This window comes from Nothobranchius furzeri, chromosome 18 (assembly GCF_043380555.1).
Source record: "Nothobranchius furzeri strain GRZ-AD chromosome 18, NfurGRZ-RIMD1, whole genome shotgun sequence".
Classification (NCBI taxonomy): Eukaryota; Metazoa; Chordata; class Actinopteri; order Cyprinodontiformes; family Nothobranchiidae; genus Nothobranchius; species Nothobranchius furzeri.
The window spans coordinates 11,811,613-11,836,849 of NC_091758.1; the positions used below are offsets into that span (position 1 = coordinate 11,811,613).

The window sequence follows — 25,237 nt, forward strand, 5'->3', positions numbered from 1 at the left end:
CAGATATCTATAACTCTATTGTTCCTAGTAGGAGTTGAATATGGAACCATTTAAAAGCTATATTAAAAAAAATCTTCCACTGGGTGTTTAGAGGTGTGCAGAATGAAGCTACAGTATTTCCTTCAAACGCAAAATTTTAATAAAAAAATAATCCAATAATTATTTTTGACGGGCACGTCACTGGGTTTATGTTTATACCTACCAGCCACTAGAGGGAACCATTGCGGGTTGCCAGGCAGCGAGGATGGCACCGTGGAAAATGGCGGACTCTGTAGTTCAAGCAGCTGCTTCTGAGCCCAGAAGACATTGTCATCCTCAGAAGAGGAGCGATTATAAAAGGATGTCCGGATTTACATTTGTAGTTATTTAGGATATCCTTTATTTATGTTTTAATTAGTTAAAAACACTATTTTAAGATATCCAAAATATTTTCAGGATAACTGGTGACATTTCAGTGGGCGGCCATTTAAACTCAATTTCATTGAGTTTATTTGTTTAGCACCAAGTTGTGTCAAGAGTAGCGTACCCAAAGGTCAAGTTTTTTCATCAGAATGAACAGAAATTTACTTTTTAATTTGCAGACACAAACACTACAAACAAGAAAAGCAAGGATATATGACGTGCTACCGAACAAGGAAGCCATAATATCTTTGCTCAAGGTCTCATGCAGAAGACGAGACTTTCTGCACTTTCACTCTGAATAAAGTTCATCTTCCTTGAATCATAAATGACTTTTCAACTTTATAGGTGGTTATAATCAAATGTGTTGAATGAACAAGACTTGTTAATCCTAAAGTGTGTGAATAATCTGTGCATTTAATCAATGAAGTGTTACAGTTTTTCTCAATTGTTTACACACATTTCCTGAAAGCATGCCTCATATTCTCAGAACTCTACACACAAATCCAAAAATACATACACAATGGGCAAAACCCCTCAATTAACCTGCAAAATGAAACTTCACATTCAAAACAATGTTACTTCTCAAAATGTGATTTTGTTGTCAAATGACACACACACACCATCACATGAACAGACACTTATAAGAACCAGCAGAACACCTATGTGCTCAATGTGAAACACTATGATGAATGGAAACACTTCTTCTCCATTCATCATAATGACTAAAGCCTTTTTGGGTCAGTGTTACACCTACTACAGACAGTATATACATGCACGTGTTATTTCAGAACATTGTTTTTACACTCTGAACACACAAACACATGGTAGAAATGATTTTATTTTTCCCACAAAACATTGTACACAATGTTTATCCCATTCCCAACCAACACAAAGTTGTACACATAAACTACATCCAACAGAAGAATTTACTGTATACAGTTACAGTAAAAAAGAAAACTATGCTGCATCAGGGGCGGCGTTAGGCCCGGCTACTTGGGCTGAAGCCCCGGATGTTTCGTGGAAAGCCCCAGATCTAAATCGCGGAAGTAACATGCAGTACCAAAGTCCAACAGAGAGGGAGCAGCTGGCAGTAGTTTGTATACAGGCTCTTCTGGACCATCGACCTGGTCTGGTGGAATGAGTGTGTTGTGTAGGGTGTCTAGGAATGTGATCAGATGGGCGGAGTTGTAAGGGCCAAGGGTAGCATGGTGATGGATGATGCCATGGTAGCCAAGCGCTGCACACATTGTGATGTTCCCTCCGCGCTGGCCAGGGACTTCAACAATGGCGCACTGGCCAATGATATTCCTTCCCCTCTTTCGTCTTTTTGTGAGGTTGAACCCAACCTCATCAATGAAGATGAGCTGGTGCTCCACTGCAGCTGCCTCTAGCTCAAGGACTCTCTGAAACACACATGACAATATCAGAATAAACATGGAGTGGTCACTATTGTGAAGCACAATCATTATGAGTACAATATTGAAATATGTATAATTTACTGTACACAGTGTTGAGTGTATGCATCAGTTACAGGACTCACTTGCACATAGTTATATCGCAATTCTTTGACTCTTTCTGAGTTGCGTTCAAACGGCACCCTGTAGACCTGCTTCATCCTGAGGTGATATCTGCACATGGTCCAGTGAAACGTGTCGTTGTTTTCTACCATTTTTCTTTGTATTTGCCGTAATGTTATGACATTGTTTTCTTGCACCATGTTGAGGATTTCAGTTTCCTGTTCAGGAGACTGAAGACGTTCCCGACCTCCTCGTGTCGGTAATCTTTCAGTTCTGCCAAACAAATAGTAAAATACTGTGAATACAAAGTAGGTATACATTTCCTAAATCCTGGAAACATACTTTACAGTATTTTTACTGTCCAACAAAACCATTCACAGGCAAAACTACTACTATACTAACTGAATACCGATTGTATTGATATGCAGTACTGCCATTTTCTAGTGAGAGAAGATTTCTTACCTATTCTCATCCGGAAGGCCCGGATGATGGATGCTACAGTGTACCTGCTCTAATTTGGCTGTACTCTCTGCCCAGCCTCCCTCATTGTAAGACCATGGTTGACCACATGATCAACCAAAGTGGCTCGGATCTCATCAGAGATGACGGTCCTTGGTCTTCCTCGTCCTCGTCCTCCCCGTCCTCCGCCTCTTACTCTCACTCCTCTGGCTCTGCCTCTGTTGCCAATGTTGGCATCCATTGCTCCTACACAGAAGAGCTCACCTGTTGCCCTTTTATGCTAAAGCTCTGATTGCTGATTGTAAAACTGTGCGATGGGTGTTTGCCCTTGTGATGAGTCAGTGTGCATATTTGAATACCAGTGTGTTCCTTGTGAAAACAAGATATTTTCTGCCTGAAAATTGTGCCAAAAGCAGTGAATTGTGTGTAGTGTTTTGAAAAAAAAAACGTGTTTTAGATTTGCAATTTGAGTGCAACGCAGGAATTGTGCTTGTAGTTTAGCAGAATTGGTTAAGGGGGTTGGTCAATTGGTTACATGTTGTGGTCACTGCGTTTCAAGTACCAGAAAATGTGTGTAAACAACTGAGAAAAACTGTAATGTTTAACATTTTAGCTTCACATAAGTGTTAAAACGATTTCCACTTCACACTGAGATAAACCTCAGTATCTGAGTGAAGGCATCACTTCTGAGGTGTTTTGGTAATGCCTTTTAAAATGTGTCAAATTCTAACTTGTCCACATCTGTAGACAAGAAGTAATATAAACAGGAATTACTTCCTGATTTAGTCAGTTTCCAGCTGCCTCCTGGTTCGGCCAAACCTGTGAGCAAGCATTTGAGGCCATCCTGTCTTTCGACCCCAAGGTCAAAGCCTCTCTGCAACGCTGCGAGTGATTCAGACACGACGGCTCTTTTAAGAGCCACTCCACACCTCAGACAGACTTCTAACCTGCAGGTCTGGGCTGCATCTCATGGCCATTGAAAGCTAAATAAAAACGGAGCTACGACTCTTTGGGTTCTTGTGGTCTCGACGTCCGGTGACCTCCCCACTCGGGCCGCCTTTCCTTAGGACTGCCGGTAGCAACAGTCACACAAGGGTATCATAGACTCTGCACACTGGCATTGGATGGTTTTATAAATAAAGTTTAGCGTACAGCCAAATAGATTTTACCACCCAGACTCCACAACTCTCTCAGATACTTAAGAAAGGTTTTGCTGAAACATCTAGCCTCCATTCCATCATTTCAACCATTTTCAATCACTTCATCCATTACATTCATACCTTATTTCAAATAGAAATAAACTAATTTTTATTAACGATATTCTTGACTCTGTCTGAATTAATATGAAGTGTGTGTGTTTCCTGAATAGTCAAAGAAACTAAAGGAATATTAAATCAAATATTCAAAGACCAATCAGATTGATATTTCATATTCATATGGAACATCACATCTTATTGATCATTTAATTAAAAAGTAGCCAATCCTTAATGCTACGGAAGGCGTTTTGGTTTCTCCAGAGTTGTGAGTCACTTTGGGAAAAAACTATGCTAAATAAACAAAAACACACTAAAACAATAAAACACAAAGCCAACCTTAGAGAGGGAAAGTGGCTACATCCTGTAATATGAGTTATGACTAGATATATTTTATTTGCATTAAAATGCAACTCCACTGCACCTTAATCATCTGAAAACAAAGCTAGTGATGAATCCAGATGTTCCAAAGCAGCTCTGAGATGCTCCCGTGTGTGAGGACTGTAGTGATGACATCATCTGTAACCGAAACATTTTAGGCAAGCTTTTCCTATTTGTACTATAAGAATGATAAAATAATCACACAAATAAAAACAAAAACAGAAAAATGTATGTCTAAACGTTTTACTCTCGTTTATTCTTCATGGGCTGTTGTACAATATTAACAAAACAAAAATTCTCCAGGAAAAAGTCATCCAAAAGCATGTGTATTTACTGTGTGGGTGAGGCATTTAGTGGTCATAGGCACATGGTAACATTTTTGCAAATAACTAACATAACATGTTTGTAACTTTGTCACTTGAGAGGATTTCAAAGCAAACGATTTCAAATCTAAACTCAGCATCAGCAGCAGCTTTGCTTTCTCTTCACAGGCTAGAGAGAGCCATCATTGTCCACATGAGCAGGAAACCCTCAGTCAGTCGAAGCTTTTCTCAGCATGAAGGATCTGACAGTACATCTGCATGGAAAACACCAGGGCCAGGATCTGCCGGGAGAGCACGTGGGTTAGCGCTACAAGTGCTTATTCTGAAGGTTGAAATAGTTGGTGTGTATTGTATCAAGCCTATACCTGTACGACACCAATGCACACTCCAAACACCAGGACAGAGGGAATGTTATCAAGCAGCCACTGCCTGGCCTTCCTGTAACATGGCTGCAGACAGACACGTGGAAGGGAATGCATAGCTTATTATGGGTTGACAATTAAAATACTTGGGGTGGGGGTGGGGGTGGGGGGGCATGTAGGACAGCATGAAATTCCAATGCAACTAAATGAAGTAAAGAAATTGGTGAAAATGTTTACCCTGCCTTTCAAAATCACAGTTACATATAGTATATATGTAATTATTGTTATTATTTTATATTTCATGTCTATTTGAATTAAACTTCTTTTTTTATTATTATTTTTTCCTGTGTGTCCGGTCTGGCTGTGAAGCAAGCAGAATTGATGTCTGAATACTGGTAACAAGCCTAACAGATTTACTCTCAGGTGGAGCATCAAAGCGTCTGCTTTAATGTCACGCCTGATACTTAAAACTTTATTGTTATTGTTTTTGAATGCTTTGTAATTCCGACCAGACACGGAGTCAGAGGTGAAAGAGAAAGGAAAAGACAAAAGGTGGGGAGAGAGAGAGAGAGAGGGGGGGGTCCCCCACAAAATAAACAATGATGAACAAGAGTCTGCTTCTAGACCTGCAGAAGGAGAGAAGAAAAAAAACCCAAAAAACAAAAACAACAAACAAACAAAAAAATGGGAAACAACAACAATACCACAAGATCAAGCTATCACTGCGTCAACTTGATGAAGAAATATATAATCAACATTGTTTAACTGAACAATCACACGATAATAAATCACAGTGCATTTAGTGCCAACCACAGCCTTAAGACATGTGTTGAACGTGCCCAAGGCCATACTTATGAGAGCGCCATGTGAGCACCTGTGTGTGTACACGCGCTTGTTTATGTAAGGTTTCTCTATAGGAGCGTCCAATAGAGTGTGAGGGGCCACAGATCTGCCCCTAAAGATGTGCAGGAGACGGAGGGAGCTCCAAGTCCCAGAGATCCAGGAGCTGTCCCAGAGCACAGGAAACCCAGGGAGACCGCAACCAGAAAAGCCCCTGCCCCCCTCGAGAGGCACAGAGGATCGCCCCGGGGGGCCACAACCAGCAGCCGGCAGAGTCCCGGGAGATGTTGGCGGCAAGCCCACAGGCCCACACGCAGCCTCCCACCCCCTAGCCGGCCGAGCCCGAGACCCAGCGACCCGGGACCCAGGGGCGACCAGCCGCGTCGGGGACCCAGCAGAGCCCAGGGACCCAGACCCCACCAGGCAGCCACCAGGACTGGTCAGGCAGATGTCAAAAGTCTTAAACTCCCTGACCTGGGAGCCACGACCCAGGGAGACCAAGGCACCACACTCCACACCAGGTGTGGCAGGGGGAGGGGAGACAAAGATCTATATGATCAAAAGAAGTCCCAGGAGAAGGGAGGAGTCAAAGCCCCCACCTGACATATACAGTCATACACAACTACAGTCACACACTCCCTCCCTCATGCTCACACATACACATACAACCAAAGACTTACAAAAAATGCATGCCGGACACCCACTCATGCTCCCCATACACACCCTATTCACTCTGGTCCCGGTACTGCTGCACAAGGGGTACAACCATTACCGGTTCCCAGAGTTCGATCCTTTCTGCTGGGGCGTTGATGAGCAGGCTCCCCCACCCAACGCTGAGCACAGCAACCCACCACCCCAGACCCCAACCAGACGGCCGGATCTCCCTCCTAGCCTCCAGCCCCAGGAAGCCAAGCAACAACAGAGGTGTGCTAAGACCCCTAGTCTCCCTCCGCCTGCTCCAATATGGTGTTAGTGAGTGTTGATGAGGTGTATTCCATGGCTGTGGTGAGCGGGCACTGCGGGCATTGTCTGGCATATGCCAGCTGATGCCACCACACCACCCCACTTGCATCCACAGCCCTCAGTGTCTAAGTGCAGTTAAAAATTGGAAGTGGGCACCGGCACTCGGGATGAGGCTGAAAAATCCCCCTGCCAAATGCCGTTGAATGTGCTCACTCCCAAGGCCCTAAGTGAGTGTTTGCATGGAATGTTGTTGGTGGAAGTGTATAAGGTGCAAATAAAATTGGGGGGCAGGTTGCCACAGAAATGTGGAAATGAGGTCCATACCCGCACTCCCTGACTTGTCCACCCCCCAAGGTCCTGTGTGCATGTTTGTGTGATGATGTGAGGGAGCAAGAGGAGAGAAATGTGTGGGGATGGGGAGGAATGGCTGGTTGGGCTTAGCCCTCCAGGGAGCCAGCTCCCCCACTGGCCCCAATAGGCTACTCTGTTGTCAAATTGCCACCCAGGGCATGGAGAACCCAACCCATCCTGCCAGGGCCCAAAGCAGCAGCATCACAGAGCCTCACAGAGTCCGAGGGCACCAACCCAGCCCCACCCCAGCAGAATATCTGCGCCCATCCCTGCATTTGCACAACTTCCAAATTATAAAAGATATAGCACATCCAGGTAAGGTTGGGTCCTCCCCCTCCTGGACTTCCCCCTCCCCTGTGATGGAACAGCAGAGGAGCCAAGGTCTACCCGAGGGCCCCGAACCCGTGAATTAGCGCCCAGGTTACACACACAGTCACAAAACACACACATCAATAAAAAATATAAACAATACATGAATAAAAATAAAATAAAATAGCCACGCCACACTCAATTCTTATTGAGTAACGTTACTGCCTCAGGAATAAAGCTCATTTTATACCTCTTGGTCCTGCACTTTGGCACAATAAATCTCCATCCAGATGGCAGGAGAGTAAACTGGGCATGCAGTGGGTGGCCCATGTCCCTAACAATAGCTTTGGCAATTCTCTCTACCTGCCCACTATACAGCTGTGCCACACTTTTCACTGGTTTTCTTAGCAGACGACCCGACCACTTTACAATCCTGTTCAATGTTTCCTTTTGTTTAAGATTTGTCTGACCAAACCATGAGGCTAAGGAAAAGGATAAAACACTTTCAATAAAAGAACAATAAAACATGGACATTATAGTCCTGTCCACATGGAATGAGGCCAGTTTTCTAAGGCAGTACAAACGCTGCTGGCTTTTCTTACCCACAGCATCACAGTTTTCCTCTAAATTCAACTCCCTTTCAATAATTGTCCCCAAATATTTATATGATTTCACTTGCTCAATAGTTTGACCTTTGATTATGGAAAGATCATGATGTTGTTGTGGCTTCCTTCTAAAATCAATGATCAAATATTTTGTTTTAATTACATTAAGTTGTAATCAACATCCCATCAACATCAACGTCCCATTGAATAGAATAACCATGCTCTTCCAAATGTTCTTTTTAATTTAGAAATAAAATGGTATTTATTCTAAAATGACAATAAATCTCTAAATAGTTAAGAGATAAATACATCAGTGACTTAATTCTCTGAAAAAAGTCAGATTTTATCTTAGAAGGCTTCTGTTCATCCTCTCAGCATCACTGTAATGTGCTTTAATAGGGTTTAGCTTGACCCAAGCACCTCGTCTGTGTTATAGCATGAACCTGGCTAATTACTGGGAAACCTGCATTTGACCAACATGGATTATATGACTCAGATTGTCTGCACCGTTTCACATCAGACTCCTCACCGTGACATGGAGAAATGACTCAGAGAAACATCACAAAGACTCTATCAGAGCAGAAACAAGTCATTTTCAACAGCATGTTCTCCACCGCGCTTGCTCAACTCATCCGCTTTGGTGGTTCGAGAGCGAGCTCCACACCTGACGCCAGCCACGGCTTTCTCCACGCAGTTTATGCAAGATTTAAACAGGAAATGTGGGACGGAGCCTGGTCATGCTGGGGGCGTTTGAAAGCTGAGGTAGCTCAGCCGTTGCTGTGATCTGTTCTTCGGCTCCAACGGCCAGAAGCTCTGACTTAAACCCAATTGAGCATCTCGGGAGAGACCTAGAGATGGCTCCACCAACGTTCACCATCCAACCTGACAGAACTGGAGAGGATCCCCACATCCAGGTGTAAGAAACTTGTTACACCTTTACCGAGAAGACCCACGGCTGCATTAGCTCTAAAGGTGCTTCTACTCAATACTGACAAAGGGTCAGAATACTTAAGACCATGTGATAGTTTAGTTTTTGTTTAATAAATTTGCAGAAATTAAAAAAATTCTGCATTTTTCTGTTAATATGGAGTTCTGTCTGTACAATAATGAGGAAAAAAGAATAGAACTGATTTGAACAAATGGCTGCAACATAAGCGTAGATTTGACGGGGGTCAGAATACTGCATACAGCCCTCAGCTACGGTATATCTCTGGTGGTGAGACGTCCCCTTCCATAACTGTGTTTAAGACCCACCTCTTACTGCGTTTAAACTTTGGTGCTTCAGTCTTGAAGTTTAGTGTTCAGCCTGATCACAACTGAGGCTGTTTTTTACATGCTTTTATTTGTTGTGTGTGTTAAACTAGATTTAAGTGTTCTTAAGTCCTTTTGAGCAGCACTTTGGTCAGCTGCAACTGTTTTTTGTAAAGAGCCTTATAAATAAACTGTTGCTGTCTCGTGTTTCACGTTTAGGACCCCTCAGACTAAACAACGCTGAACAGTCCCGTGTGCTGAGTCAAAGTGTCATAGTTCTGTGTCCTTGTTGCTACTGAGGACCACTACAGCATTTACCAACCTCACTCCATTCGTCACACTTCTCTTCTCCACCAGGGCAGCAGGATGACGGCAGCGTTCCATTCAGCACATCATACCAGTCTGTTTTGTTGGTCACTCCACAGCATTTGAACTACACCAGTGGGAGAAGGACAGGATTAAAACTGGTCTACTTCACATCATCGGATGTGGCTGTTCACTGTTTGGTCTCCAACAGAGAGACAACAAACTGACGACCTCTGAAACAACATTTTTACTAAATGTAACTTTCATGTATTCACTGTAAGTGTGCTGAAGTGTGCTTTGTCACAACTCGGTCTGAGTGTGGTGTCTGATGCATGCTCACCATTCTCTGAACGTTGTCCCAGGATTTTTTCATTCCAGGTTCTGAATTATAGACTTTCATGCCTTCCTTTAATTCAGCCTGTGCTTTTGCATCAACCTGCAAACACAGAAACACACACACAGTTACTCACTGAAACAATTACGCTCTGATTTGAAACACAACCACTCAGCTCTGCATGGGCTGGTGACACAGTGAGATCCTAGAAAGGCCGTGGTGCGTCTGTCTGTAAGTACCCAATGCATACTGGCTACATTGTACAGTGGAAATGGTAATTCTGCTCCTTTTAGCTCTTGGGCCAGCTTCACCGGGGAATCCCACGGCACTCCCTGGCCAGCTGAGAGACGTAGATCCTCCAGCGTGTCCTGGGTCTTCCTTTAGTTCTTCTCTGGGTTGGATGTGTCCAGAAAACCTCACCAGGGAGGCATCCTAACAGATGCCCGAGCCACCTCAACTGGCGCCTCTTGATGTGGAGGAGCAGCGAGTCTACTCCGAGCCCCTCCCAGACGACCGAGCCTCTCCCCCATCTCTAAAGCCTAATTTATACTTCTACATCCGCATCGATACGAAGACACGCAACGCCATTATCTTTCGAGGGCTCCCCAGCAGGCTCGCAAGAATGGACTCAGTGGAGCTACAGGATACTACGGAACAGCGCTACGCCCTCTGTTGTCCTGGTGGGGAATTGTTTTGCAACACTCCCAGAAGATGGAGAAGTCAGAGAGCAAAACGTCTCTGTCCATGCGTGTCTCTCCCCCATGGAGCTGACGGAGAAGCATAAACTAGGCTTAAGGGAGAGCCCACCCACCCTGTGGAGGAAACTCATTTCACCTGCTGGCGTCTGTGATGCTGTTCTCTCGGGTCAAGATCAAGTTGGCACCTGCTACTTCTGCTTGCCGTCTACCTCTCTTGCTATCTTTAATGTTTATGCTACTTCTGAGTTGTTTCCAGTCCCATTGTTTCCCAAGACCAACTCACACTCCTGGATCTCAGTCAGAACCTCAGATATCTTCAGTACCACATCCGTGACTTTAGAAGGCCCTTTGGCCTGCTGTTTGTTGTAGTAACGGCATTCCTGCTCAGCTCGTTGCATTGAGCGGAACTTTGAAGGAAGTGTTGATGACGAGGCAAGCAAGGGAGATGCTGTGTGAGGCTCACAGCTTCATCAATGCGACTGTCTTGGAAACCTTTCCCTCTCCTGCTTCTGGATCCTCTATCCTACGACCACCAGATGCATTTCATCCAGGTCATCTGCCGGATGACTCCCATTCCTGCCTGGCTCGCGGTCGCTGGCAACAACAGAACAGCGGGGTAACCTGGACCAACCTCAGCTCCCAAGGAGACTGGTGCTGCTGTTTGTTGTTTTAGTTTTTTATATTGTTAATTTGAGTGTCATGAAAAGCACCTAGAAATCAAAAGAATTATATTATATTATATTGTATTTATAATATAATATAATATAATGTAATTTTATGTAATATAATATACTAAAATATAATATAATATAATATAATATAATATAATATAATATAATGTAATGTAATGTGATATAATATAATATAATAAAATAAAGTGAAGTAAAATATAATATAATATAATATTATTATATAATATTACATAAAATTACATTACATTACATTACATTATATTACATTACATCATATTACATAAAATTACATAACATTATATTATATTATATTATATTATATTATTATATTATATTACATTATATTATATTACATTAAATTACATTATATTATATTATATTATATTATATTATATTACATTACATTATATTATATAATATCTTTGTTTCTGCTGTGTTGTTTTTCAATCTGCAGGTAGAGACTGTGGGTAGTTTCAAGATATCATGGCTTTACTTTATCATAAATTACATTCTGAAACTGGAAATTACTAAACAGAACTTGATCCCTTGTAAATGGATCTAGTGGACTAAGTGAGTTCACCTTTTCATGGAAGAAGTGAATGACCAAGACAAGAGTGACTTCTGTTAGGACCAGGAGCAACAAGATCACAAAGAACTGTGGAAGACAGAAGGACAACAGGTAACAGGATTTAGTTTAAGATGCTGACAAAGTAAAAACCTCAAGACCACATCAGTCAGTGTGTATCCATGTGTATTTAAGTCAAACTATGGCAATAATTGAGCAAATGGGTTGACCAGCCACATCTGCTGGAAAACAGACTTTTTGAATGAAGTACATTCCACTCAGCGGCGGTGGTAGGCGGCAACATGTGCCCTTTCCTCTTGGCATTCTTCTGGTTAGCCTATATGGAGTCTCCGCCCTTTCCGGTCGGCTCATGGGTCCCCGGAAGAATAAAAACATGAAAGCAAGTCAAAGGGGCTAAAAGAGCTATTTTCTAACCCGCTTAGCCTTACGCCCTGGGTCACACATAAGTTTTACTGCAATTTATATGAAAAGTAATGATGGGTGTTTCGACCACGCCAGTCACACAGTTTGAGATTTATCAGCTTGTAAAAGTTCATAATTAGCATGACTACATATTAGACCTCGGCATGTCACATATGTGACATCACCACATAATCTCCTTCCCCCTAGCGTAGCTGTGGCTTACCACATGACCAGATTTATGGTGGTTCTTTCCTCCTGCGGGAAGTTTGCTGAACGTACAGCCATTTTCCCCCAGTTCTCTCTGTGTCTGGTTCTATGACGTCACTTTTGTGATGTGCATTTGTAGTCCTGGACTTATTTTCACACAAAACCTAAAATAGCGTTTCCCCCAATCGAAAATAAGCGCGTTCTTGGTATCAAAATGTGTCTTTAAAATTCACGGACATCACAAGTGAAATCCATGGTACGTAACAAGCGAAATTAGAAAATAGCTTTTTTAGCCCCGTTGACTTGCGTTTATTTTTTTGTTCTTCCGGGGACCCGTGAGCCGGAAGTAGATGGGCGTGACTTAGGCTCTTTATAGAGACCTTGACACGTCATGACGTCACACGCCCTAGTCCTCAACCCCCAGCTTCTGGCTGGAGGGCAAGAAGACGGCCCTCCCCCGTTGACCTCCTTTGTTTAGATCCAGAACACCACCGGGGTGACGGTGGCACAGGAGTTAAATTCTTGCCCCGTAATCAGTTAGTTGCTGTCATTGTGTCCTTGGGAAAGACACTTTCCCCCTTGCCTGCTGGTGGTGGTCGGAGGCACCGGTGGCGCCTGTGCTCGGCAGCCTCGCCTCTGTCAGTGCGCCCCAGGGCAGCTGTGGCTACATCGTAGCTCATCACCACCAGGGTGTGAATGTGTGTGTGAATGGACGAATGACTGATTGTGTTATAAAACGCCTTGGGGGGGTTCCAGGACTCTAGAAGGCGCTATATACAGGCCCTTTACCGTTTATCTATCAGTTGATCATTGAGTTACACGGTTAACACACGTAGCTCTGTAGGTTGCACACATAGACCAAAGAAGGACAGTTAGTTTGACAGGTTTCCAGATGAAAGTACGCCAAAGACAAGGTGAACACGCATGAAGAGTGTTTGAGTGGATGACCCACCGTGGGAGCCTAAGTCTCCTGACAGAATAAAAAGGTCAGACATCTTCCCCACATGTCCAGACAGTTGATTCACCTGTTCAGCAGCTCCTCAGGCTCTACAGAAGCCTGTTAATCACCTGCTGATCACATTTAGGTTTGTCGAAGCAGGGAAACAACTAAAACATGCTGGAAATCATCCCTTGGGTAAGGGAGTTGTTTATCTGTGGCATATTGAAACATAAATAGTAAACAATGGTGAAGTGGGAGTGAAGCAGATGGGGGATATGCACAAATCCTGAAGGAATGGAAAACAACGAGGCTGCAGCGCAGCTTATCTGGTACGTGTGATGATGTTTTCAGAAGACCACTTCTGCGGTGTCATCGTTTCAGTAAGGAGGAGCGCTCGGTCCGCTCATAGCTCGGCTAAACGGGGAGGTTTTTTAACATGAGCATAAATGTAGTTTTCTGAGTCCTTTCTCTGGGTACGTGAGCTCAGTTAGGAGTGGTCCAGTGAGGCTTGACTTCAGTCAGACTGAGGCAGTAATTGGCTTTTCTGACCTTGCACGTAAAAGTGCTAACAGTTGAAAATCTGTTTTCAGACAGTAAGAGGGTCATTCACTCGTGTATAAAATATTGTGAATTTCATGACAAAATGTTGCAACGTTTTTCTCTTACAGTGAACAAAAGACAGCGCTGCTCCTTGAGTGCTCCAATACAACCCAGGAATCCTGTTATCATAGTTATCCCTCCAGCGACCAGGAGGAGGTTGGCAGCAGAGAGGGACGGGAATGACAGAGGAAGAGAGGAAAATTCTGCCTGTGTGAAGGACAGCCACACTCCAACACCAAACAAGCCACAACCTCCAAGCTTCAAAGGAAACGGAAAGATAATTCAACTTTAAGGGACTGACTTAACATACTTAGAGAAATTGATGTTAAAACATTGGTTGAGGCAAAAAAAAAAACTGACAAACTTGTAGAAGTTGTAGTAATACTGACCCAGAAGATGAGATTGAAGACAAACATCAAGTATTTGACGCAGCATAAACACCTGCGAGACACTGACATCCTGCAGAGAGAGGGAGAACAGAAGGAAAGATGAGCAAAAGAAACCTGAAACATTTAAACGTTCGTCACCCAGCCGGTCGGTCCAACTCAGGGATAAAAGAGTCAGCTGTCCATTTCCCCCCAAGCCGGTTTCTACATGTGTGTGTGTGTGTGTGTGTGTGTGTGTGTGTGTGTGTGTGTGTGTGTGTAAAACTTGTCCAATACACAATTGCACTGGGATTTTTCTCCAAGTGGCCCACACCACCAGCGTACACAGGAAGCTGCGATGCTGACAGGAAGGAAGCTCCCTCCCATGCTCAGTGGACCTAATTTTACAGCTGAAGGCATTTCCCATGTCTACTGACTCACAAGTAACTTACAAAGTGCACATATCGTTTTCCTAAACAAAACAAAGTGCTGAACCATTTTATTGAGTAGGGTGATGGACTGCAGCCTGCCCAAGGTGTACCCCCCCCCCCCCCCCCCCCCCACTGACTGCTGTGGGTAGACTCCGGCTCCCCATCCCACAGGGCAATGTGGCAACAGAAAATCGATGGACAGAGTAGGGAGGTGAATCTGTACTAGAGCTGATGAATGTGGTTTGTCTTTAGTGAAGTGGTCTGTCCCAAACGCAGTTGTAAAGCTGCAAACAAGCTAGCCTTTAAACACAAACAGAAATTCCACCTTCCCATTGGCCATCATAACAAGGCCACCCCCCAAACAGCATGATATGAGAAAGCGCATTACCAGAGTAAACGAGAGAGGACTAAACACCAGTCGCCATGTTCTAGGCATGGGAGGCACCAGGCCGTGACTTCAAATGGTGATTTTCTTTTTGGGACTCTGATAGTTTGTCCTGAAGGTGAAGTGGTAGCAGCCGGCTGTTTCTCCTTCTCTGATGTTTCTGAGCAGAGAACCTCTCACACCAGTGGTGTTCTGCTGCTGAATACGTGAGTGTGTGATGAGTGGAGGACCCAGGGCAGTGCGGCGGGGCGGTCAATCAGACTGTACCGTGTTATTGGTGAAGGTTTTCAGACAAAAGTGAGAGAACCACTTTATTCATTTTTATCTTTATTTTAATCTCCACAATATATTTTTTATCTATGTTAGCACACTGCTAGGAAGCATGAAAAATGTTTGACGAGAGCTCGTTTTGGATTTAAGTAACCCAGCAGCTGTGATTGTATGGCAATTATCATATTTAAACATTGGTTTGGATGCACTCCCCAATAACAGCATCCAAATCACGGGAAGGTTAATATGTGGCCACACCAAATGACTTGAGACAGCCTCCACCATGTTGGAGCCTATGTGGGATGACTCCACCCCAGTCATCCAGCAGGTCCACTGGGTCAGCTGTTAACCCTCCAGTGGCACCCGTAACCCATCTTTAGACAGGTTGTAGCTGAGGTTTGAGAATGTGAAACAGCAAAGTGGTAAACGGTCCAAAGCTGTGTATAAAGGTATCACACACTTTTATCTCACTTTTAGATAAATTAGGGTATCTGGGAAAGTTAGGGGTTTAGTGTCTTACCCACGGGTACCTTGGCACGCTGCAGGAGCTGCTGATACAACCCCAACCTTCTGATTTGGAGGTTAGCTCCCCACACCTCCACTAAAGCTAATGGTAAAAAGGTTTTAATAGTAAGTTGTCACTAAATTCCCTGATGTCTCTGCCTAAAACCACTAAACTGGTGTGAAAGTAAAGAGACATTTCCTCCATTTTTATCTGCGTCATTTAAATTATTTACCTGAAAATGAAGTCCTCAAAACTCTCCTCTTTGAATCCAGACTCCTTCAATGTCCTGGTAGGGGTTTCTCTTGTAAAGGTTCCAGTCTGGGTCCTTGGACCAGCTTTCCTTGATTTAGTTTTTCCTCTTCAGTTAACTTGTCTTTTTCCAGATTTGTATGTTAAAGAGGATTTCCATATTTGAAAATCTACTCTTCCTGTAGGTTTCTTTCTTTGTTCACCCTCCTCTCTTTCCGTTGCATTCTTTGTCTCCTCAATGTTTTCCAGATGTGTGTGTTGCTGCTTGACCCACTGTTCCCCGCCCCTTCCCTTTCTTTTTACATAACTTGTCCCTCCTCCAGGTCACGGACTAGAGCCAGTCTGTCTGACATATCTCTTTGTTCCAGAAATGTTGGATCAGTTGTTTGTTCACCCTAACCCTTTCACAGAAGTGTTTGACAAAATTGGTTATGCATGCACCCCAACCCTAACTTGAACTAGTCATGAAGGGGACATTTTGTAAGTAAGTACATTTTATTTGTACAGCACTCATCACACACAGAAAAATCACGAAGTGCTTCACATAGATCAAAACAAAACAAATCATAAAGTCATAAAATCATAATGATCTTAAAACAGAAATAAAATCAGATAAACAAAATCATAAAATTATGAAATAGCATAACACAAATGAAAGAAGATTACAAATTTAGTAAACAGTAAGAAAATAAAAGGTTTAGGTAAAAGCAAATTTAAATAAAAGGTAGTGATGGAATTTATGGCTCTTTCATGGGAGCCATTCATTAGTTGGTCGTTTACCTCAAGGAGCTGCTCAAAAGACTGGCTCCTTTGAACGAAGTGAAGCCAAGAGAGGATGGGGGGGGGGGGGGGGGGGGTATTAAGAGCAACGTGTTTTTTTTTCTTTTTTACTGTGTCCTACGGAACCATGTCATCAGAGGGGCTCCGTAGTAACTTGTCTGGCTGTGAAGCAAACAGAATTGATGTCTGAATGCTGGTAACAAGCCTTACAGATTTACTCTCTCTCAGGTGGAGCATCAAAGCGTCTGCTTTTAATGTCATGCCTGATACTTAAAACTTTATTGTTATTGTTTTTGAATGCTTTGTAATTCCGACCAGACACGGAGTCAGAGGTGAAAGAGAAAGGAAAAGACAAAAGGTGGGAAGAGAGGGGGGAAAGGGGGGGGGGGGGTCCCACAAAAATAAACAATAATGAACAAGAGTCTGCTTCTAGACCGGCAGAAAGAGCAAGAGCAGAAAAAAATGGGACACACAACAATACATCAGGAGCAAGCTATCACTACGTCAACCTGATGATGAAATATAATGAAATATAAAATCAACATTGTTTAACTGAACAATCACACGATAATAAATCACAGTGCATTTAGTGGCAACGACAGCCTTAAGACAAGTGTTGAACGTGCCCAAGCCCATACTTTTGAGAGCACCATGTGAGCACCTGTGTGTGTACACGCGCTTGTTTATGTAAGGTTTCTCTATAGGAGCGCCCGATAGAGAGTGTGAAGGACCACAGATCCGCCCCCCAAAGATGCGTTGGAGACGGGGGGAGCTCCAAGTCCCAGAGATCCAGGCGCTGCCCCAGAACACAGGAACCCCAAGGAGACTGCAACCAACACCCCCCCAGCAAGCTCACAGGCCCGCCCGCCGCCTCCCACCCCTTAGCCGGCCGAGCCCGGGACCCAGCGACCCGGGACCCAGACCCCACCAGGCAGCCACCGGGATTGATCAAGCAGACGCCAAAAATCTTAAACCCCCTGACCCGGGAGCCACGAACACACAGGCAGACCATGGCACCACACCCCACATCAGGTGTGGCAGGGGGAGGGGAAACGAAAATCATCAAAATAAGTCCCAGGAGAGGGGAGGAGTCAAAGGCCCCACCTGACATATACAGTCATACACAAACACAGTCACACACTCCCTCCCTCATGCTCACACATGCACATACAACCAAAGACTTACAAAAATGCATGCCGGACACCCACTCATGCTCCCCATACACACCCTATTCACTCTGGTCCCAGTAATGCTGCACATTGGGTACACCCATCACCGGTTACCAGAGTTTGATCCTTTCTGCTGGGGCGCTGATAAGCCGGCTCCCCCGCCCAACGCTGAGCACAGCAACCCACCACCCCAGACCCCAACCAGATGGCCAGATCTCCCTCCTAGCCTCCAGCCCCAGGAAGCCAAGCAACAACAGAGGTGTGATAAGACCCCTAGTCTCCCTCCGCCTGCTCCATTATAGTGTTGTGTGTTGATGAGGTGTATTCCATGGCTGTGGTGAGCGGGCAGTGCGGGCATTGTCTTGCCTATGCCAGCGGATGCCACCGCACCACCCCACTTGCACCCACAGCCCTCGGTGTCTAAGTGCAGTTGAAAATTGGAAGTGGGCACCGGCACTCGGGAGGAGGCTGAGAAATCCCCCTGCCAAGTGCCGTTGAATGTGCTCACTCCCAAGGCCCTAAGTGTGTGTTTGCGTGGAATGTCGTCGGTGGAAGTGTATAAGGTGCAAATAAAATTGGGGGGCAGGTTGCCACAGGAATGCGGAAATGGGGTCCATACCCACACCCCCTGACTTGTCCACCCCCCAAGGTCCTATGTGTATGTTTGTGTAATGGTGTGTGGGAGCAGGGGGAAAGAAATATGCGGGGATGGGGAGGAATGGCTGGATGGGCTTAGCCCTCCAGGGAGCCAGCTCCCCCACTGGCCCCAATAGGCACCTCTGTTGTCAAATTGCCACCCAGGGCATGGAGACCCCAGCCCATCCTGCCAGGGCCCAAAGCAGCAGCATTACAGAGCCTCATGGAGCCCAAGGGCACCAACCCAGCCCCACCCCAGCAGAATATCTATGCCCATCCCTGCATTTGCACAACTTCCAGAATATATGACATAGGACATCCAGGTAAGGTTGGGTCCTCCCCCTCCTGGACCTCCCCCTCCCCTGTGATGGAACAGCAGAGGAGTCACGGTCTACCCGAGGCCCCTGAACCTGGGCCAGGCACTGCTGCATGTTCCTGCCTTCTTCCCATCAGCATACATGCCAGGACCCGACCCCCAAGGCCCCGCCCAGAACCCCACACGGGGCCGGCCACCCCCACACCCCAAGCCCCCACCCAGACCCGCCCAGGGGCAATGCAGCTGCCAGGCATTGACCCATGGCCGCCGCCAAGACCTCCAAGGGGCCCCACTCACAACCGCCAGTAGTCCACCCCCTGAGGCAACCCAATCACCTCCAGAGGGGGGCAATGGCCCCCCAGTCCCAGACACCCCCAGTGAACCCACCTCCAGGGAACAGCCGGATACTCCAAACTCAGACCCTCCACCACCCCCCACCAACATCATCCCGCAGGACAACATCAACGGTCCCCCATCATCGCTATGTGATGGAACCGATCAAAGGAGCCCAGAGAGATTGATTTGAAGTGGAAGCAGAGGCTAAATCAAGTGTAATATGATCTAACAAAAGATTTCTATACTGGTTAATGCAGAGAGTTTTTTCTATTTTTCCAATTCAAGAGGATAGTTTTCTTAGCGATGCATATGGCAGTCAGAACCACGTGAACCAAAGATGTTTCAATCGGGACATCGTCCAGGTTTCCCAGTAAACAAAGAGAGGGGGAAGTTGGGATATGACATTTCAGACATTTTGACAGATCCTCACATACTCTACCCCCAAATTCCCGGACAGGTGGACAGGACCACAGTGCGTGAATGTAATTGTCAGGAATGTTGTTTGTGTCATAAAAGATGGGTAAATCCAGTCCTCCTCTGTCTTTGGTCTTCTGAAGCGTTTTTAAGCTAATTCGTGGAGGTTTTTCCTGCCAAAGGAATTTGGTAATTGCGGAGTCCAGAGATTTAAACCAGTCGGCTGGTGGTTTGTTTGGGATCATCGAGAAAAAGTAATTTATTCTGGGTAAGACCATCATTTTAATTGTAGCAACCCTCCCCATGAGTGATATCGGTAAGGATTTCCATCTTGCAAGATCATCTTCCACTATTTTTCTCCTTATATCTCCTGCCCCTGGGTGAACTTTTTCGTAAACACAATGTGTCATTCCATCTCTATGCTGATGATTGCCGGGTCATTTTTCCAATTAAGCGTGGTGGTTTATGCACCATTCAACCTCTGTTGGACTGCCTTGAGGACATCAAGCAATGGCTGGCTCAGAACTTCTTGTGTTTCAACGAACACAAGACTGAAGTTATTCTGTTTACGCCACCAAAGACCCCAGGAGGTGCCCAAGGGCTTGATTTTGCCACTCTGGCACCGCATCAGAAGGCGGTGGTCTCTAACTTAGGGGTAAAACTGGACACAGATCTCAGATTTGATGCTCAGGTGAACAGTATTGTGAGATCTTGCTTTTTTCATCTACGCCGCATTGCGAAAATTAAGCCTTTTCTGTCCCATAATCATTTGGAAACTGTAATCCATGCCTTTGTTACCTGCAGGCTGGATTATTGTAATTCGCTATATGCGGGGCTTAGACAAGCTCCAGTAGCACACCTCCAGGCGGTTCAGAACTCTGCAGCCCGGTTGTTAACATCTACCAGGAGGTCTGAACATATAACACCAGTCCTACGTGCCTTGCATTGGCTCCCTGTTTTTTATCGCATCAGGTTTAAGGTCATCCTGTGAGTGTTTAAGGCGTTAAACACAGGGGCTCCTAAATATCTTTCCGATATCATCCACCAGCATGTCCCGGTGCGTTCCCTTAGGTCAGCTGACCAGAGATTACTAACTGTGCCTAGGTACAGCCTGAAGTCTCGTGGTAGTCAAGCTTTTTCAGTACTTGGACCAAGTCTCTGGAATGAGCTGCCAGCTGATGTAAAACAGGCCACGTCATTAGAAACTTTTAAAGGAAGACTAAAAACACATCTGTTCTCACTGGCTTTTGGATGTTGAAGTTGGTGGAAGTAGGCCGGATATGGACTGTGAACTGGCACTCAGGTTTTTGTACTGTATTTTAAAATGGATTTCTTATTGTATTTTTATAGGATTTATTACGGTATTTTACAGGGATTTCTTAGTGTATTTTAATGGATTTATTAATGTATTTTAATGGTCATATCTCTGTCCTATTGTGTTGCATTTTATTGATGTACAGCGCTTTGTTTGTCCATTCTGGCCATGTGAAAGCGCTCTATAAATAAAGTTGATTTGATTTGATTTGATCTTCCACTTTCTTTAAAAGTGGGATGTAGTTTAGTTTGGTTAGATCTGCCAGCTTGGGAGAGACATTAATTCCCAGGTGTGTGATATTCCCTGACTCCAATTGTGTATTAAGCAAATTGACAAATGAGAAATTAATTGGTAGAACTGTGGATTTTAACCAGTTTATAGAGTAATCTGAAACTCTTGAAAAAGAGTTTATCAGTTCTATTGAATGGGAGAGAGGATTGAGAATTCTGGAGAAAGAGTAAAACATCATCTGCAGAAAGACTGATCTTATGTTCTATTTTCTTACACTCTATCCCTTTAATATCTGTTGTTTGCCTAATTGCTGCCGCTAGTGGTTCGATAAAAATAGCAAACAGCGAGGGGGAGAGTGGGCATCCCTGCCTGGTCCCCCTCTGAAGACAGAAGCTAGCTGACATTTGGTCGTTCGTCCTGACACGTGCTGTTGGTGAACTGTATAATGTTTCTAGCCAGTTTATGAAGAAGTTCCCAAAACCAAATTTATGTAAAGTTGCAAATAAGAACTTCCAGTCAACTCTATCAAAAGCCTTTTCTGCATATAGAGATAATATACTAGTTTCTATGTTTCTACTGCAAGAGAAATCTATCAAATTAAGTAAACTACGTGAGTTTGTGGATTACTGTCTACCCTTAATGAAACCAGTTTGGTCAGGATGTATTATGAAGGGGGTTACCTTCTCTAATCTTTTTGCCAGGGCTTTGCAAATTATTTTGAGATCAACATTAATAAGGGAAATTGGGCGATAGCTGGTAGGAAATGCAGGGTCTTTGCCTGGTTTTAACAAGAGACTAATATTGGCTGAGTTCATGTTTGGCTGTAATCTGCCACTCTCTTCGATTTCCCTCACCATTCTAAAAAATATTGGAGCCAGAATGATCCAGAATTCTTTGTAGAACTCTGTTGGAAACCCTTCTGGACCTGGAGCTTTCCTATTAGTCATGGATTTAACGGCTTCCTGGAGCTCAGCTGATGTTAATGGCGAGTCCAGGACTGTAGCTTGGCTGTCTGATAATTTAGGAAGTGTTATCCTGTCAAGGAAGTCATTGATCTCATTATCTGATGGGTTTATCTGTAGTGAGTAAAAAGTTTGGTAAAAGTCTTTGAAGGTGTTGTTTATTCTTTTAGGGTCATTAACTGTATTCCCGGTTGAGTCTTTAACAGCAGATATGGTAATTTTCTCTTTATTTATTTTTAATTGGCTAGCTAAGAATTTACCTGATTTATTACTATGTTCAAAGTTTTCTATTCGTAGTCTTTGTGCTAAAAATTGTGTCTTGAAAGAAGATTACAAATTTGAGTAAAAAATAAGAAAATAAAAGGTTTAGGTAAAGGCAAATTTAAATAAAAGGTAATGATGGGATTTCTGGCTCTTTCATGGGAGCCGTTCATTAGTTGGTCGTTTACCTCAATGAGCTGTTCAAAAGACTGGCTCCTTTGAACGAAGTGAATCAGAATCAGAATCACATTCAGAAAAACTATATTTATCCCCGAGGGGCAATTAAAAAAAAAAAAAACAGCAGAAGTGAAGCCAAGAGAGCGGGGTGGTGGTGGTGGTCGTGGGGGTGGGGGTGGGGGTGGGGGGGGTTATTAAGAGCAACGTGTTCCATGAGGGTGCACAGGGTTGGTTAGCGTTCCTCTAAAGTCCATCACAGCGGTGGGTGAGGTTTGAGCGGGTGCTCTTTACTGAATTCTGGGCAGGTTTGTTACCGAAAGACAAGATGAACGGCTCTCTATAGGAACTCGGCTCTCATCGTTCACTTTGAAAACCCGTTTAAAAGATTTGATTTGTTCATGAACGTCACATCACTAATAAAAGGGTCTTCAGCTGATCATTTCAGAGTCGAAGTGCAACAGTGTGGAAGGAGCGATCACCTCGACTTTTGTATCTGGTCTTTGGAACTTCTGGAAGGTTCTGGTGGGTAGACCTCAGGGCTCGGGTTGGAGCATAAGGCTTCAACAGTTCAGTAATATAGGGAGGAGCTTGACCATGTAGAGCCCTGAAAGTTATAGCCAGGATTCTAAAATGACTCTAAAGTTAACAGGTAACCAGTGCAGAGACACTAGAATAGGAGTGATGTGAGTTCTTGTGTTTGCTCCAGTTAGGAGCCTCACTGTAGAGTTCTGGACCAACTGAAGGTGGTCAAGGGAGCATGTGAAGAGTGTGTTACAGTAATCTAGACAGGAGGAGATAAAGGCATGGAGAACCATTTCAAGTTCATGTTTTGACACCAACCTTCACAGTTTGGAGATATTTCTTAAATGATAAAAACAGTTTCGGACCAATGTCGATAAGTGGCCTTCAAGAGACATTGATTGGTCAAAAACAACAACCAATTTCCTTAAGTTTGTCTTGACGGCAGAGGATAAATGACCAAGTTTTAGACTAATCAGGGGAACCATGCTCTCAGGGGCAATGATCAGACATTCAGTCTTTTCAGAGTTTAACTGAAGGAAGTTATCTTCTAGCCAGCTGTGATAGCTGATAGACACTCTAGTCATTCAGACAGTTTGTAAAACTGTAATGATTCCACCTTGTTCTGCCATGCCTGTCATGTTTGTTTTTCCTATCTGCCAGTCCTCCCCTTGGTAATCCGCTTCAATTCAATTCAATTCAATTCAAGTTTATTTATATAACGCCAAATCACGACAAGAGTCGTCTCAAGGCACTTCACATAATAAACATTCCAATTCACAGTTCATTAAGCCAATCAGAAATAATGTTTCCTATATAAGCTTCACCCGTTTCACATGAGCCCTGCCTGATTGCCTCCTTGCTTCACCTGTGCACTCCTCCTTTTCAGCAAAGCTCAGGCTCTGTCTCCCTGCAAGATTACCGACAGCCTTGTGCCAGTAGAGACTTCAGCGATATTTTCAACCAAGCCTTTTGACCACGGATTCTGTCTGTCTTGCCCCTCACGGATTCTTTCGCCCATCTGTCTGGACCCCGACCTTGGCTCTGAACTTTGATTACCGATCCCTGTTCAACCCCTGATAAGTATTGCTGACTTCTGCCTGTTTGTGTATGACCTTGCCTTTACCTCACTCTGACATTGGATTTTTGGATACGTTAACTTCTGTGGGCTGCACTAATTGTCTGTGTCGTTTTGAGGAGAGGAGTTGAGTCCACAAGTTCTCTGCAACCCACAAGAGGCTTCGTGGTCTCAGCAAGAGTTCTTTGGGTATGGGGGCAGCAGTAGCTCAGGAGGTAGACCGGGTAGTCCAGTAATCGGAAGGTTGCATATTCATCCCAGCTCTGACCAGAGAATGCTGCTGTTTCTTCCTTGGGCAAGATACCTAACTTACCTTGCCTGCTGGTGGTGGTTGGAGGGACCGGTGTAAAGTTTGATGGTTTGTAAAAGAGATGGTTTGGGCGACCATGTCATCTGCTGGTGATGGTCCATTGTGTTTTCTGAGGTTCAAGGTCAACGCAGCCATCTAACAGGAAGTTTTAGCGCACTTCATGCTTCCTGCTCCTGAACATTTTTATGGAGATGCAGATTTCATTTTCCAACAGGACTTGGCTCCTGCAGACAGTGCCAAAGCTACCAGTACCTGGTTTAAGGACCACGGTGTCCCTGGTCTCCTGACCTTAAAGAGCGGGTCAATTGAGCCTCGGAGTCCTTCTCCACCCACGTATCAATTTTGAAAAATGCAACATTAGTAGGCGTTGCCTGGAGGACCGAGAGGGCGGAGCCGCAGCAGTGACGAAGACGACGGCTAACTAGAAGATGCTAGCTCCCTTCACTCTATGCAGTTATTAGAAGTGGAGGATGTTTCTCCCCCTCCTTACCCAGACACTCGAGAAGAAAGGGACCAAGTCTATTTAGAGGAGACAAGCGGACCTGAGCCTTATTGTTGTGAGCTTGTGAGTTGCCTGTAACTCCCAGAACCGACCCAACAGAACCACCTCTGAACGTAAGTAGCCGTTAGCCATAGCATTGGATTAGCTGCAGGGTTTGTCTCCACGGCCCCCAGAGCTAGTATTCAGCATGTTTTAGAGGTTTATCTGCTTAAGCATACCTGGTTTTAATCAGCAACAAATAGCTT

The 25,237-nt window shown here is 44.5% G+C and overlaps 2 protein-coding genes across 6 annotated transcripts in view; both read right to left on the reverse strand.

The window, feature by feature from the left end:
* Window positions 1–1,135: 1,135 nt before the first annotated feature.
* LOC129163732 (uncharacterized) lies at window positions 1,136–4,088 on the reverse strand. Its single transcript, XM_054742117.2, has 2 exons — window positions 1,943–4,088; window positions 1,136–1,805 (listed from the first exon to the last, which is right to left on the reverse strand). The coding sequence occupies exons 1-2, from the start codon at window positions 2,237–2,239 to the stop codon at window positions 1,392–1,394; spliced, it is 711 nt and encodes a 236-aa protein (XP_054598092.2). The 5' UTR covers window positions 2,240–4,088; the 3' UTR covers window positions 1,136–1,391.
* Window positions 4,089–4,241: 153 nt separating this feature from the next.
* The window catches only part of tspan4b (tetraspanin 4b), a 33,988-nt gene continuing 12,992 nt past the window's right edge, over window positions 4,242–25,237 (reverse strand). For all 5 annotated transcript variants that reach the window (XM_070546959.1, XM_070546957.1, XM_070546958.1 and 2 more), the window contains 7 exons: window positions 14,171–14,240; window positions 13,848–14,039; window positions 11,627–11,701; window positions 9,663–9,758; window positions 9,339–9,449; window positions 4,701–4,784; window positions 4,242–4,616 (listed from right to left, as the gene is read on the reverse strand). In XM_070546959.1, coding sequence (XP_070403060.1) covers window positions 4,548–4,616; window positions 4,701–4,784; window positions 9,339–9,449; window positions 9,663–9,758; window positions 11,627–11,701; window positions 13,848–14,039; window positions 14,171–14,240 — 697 coding nt within the window. In that variant the 3' untranslated portion in view covers window positions 4,242–4,547. The remainder of the gene's footprint in view (window positions 4,617–4,700; window positions 4,785–9,338; window positions 9,450–9,662; window positions 9,759–11,626; window positions 11,702–13,847; window positions 14,040–14,170; window positions 14,241–25,237) is intronic.

Coding starts and splice junctions, on each gene's coding strand:
- LOC129163732 (XM_054742117.2), bottom strand. CDS start 2,239: ATGTATACCTACTTTGTATTCACAGTATTTTACTATTTGTTTGGCAGA. Junction 1,806..1,942: donor TGCGATATAACTATGTGCAA/GTGAGTCCTGTA, acceptor TGTGTGTTTCAG/AGAGTCCTTGAGCTAGAGGC.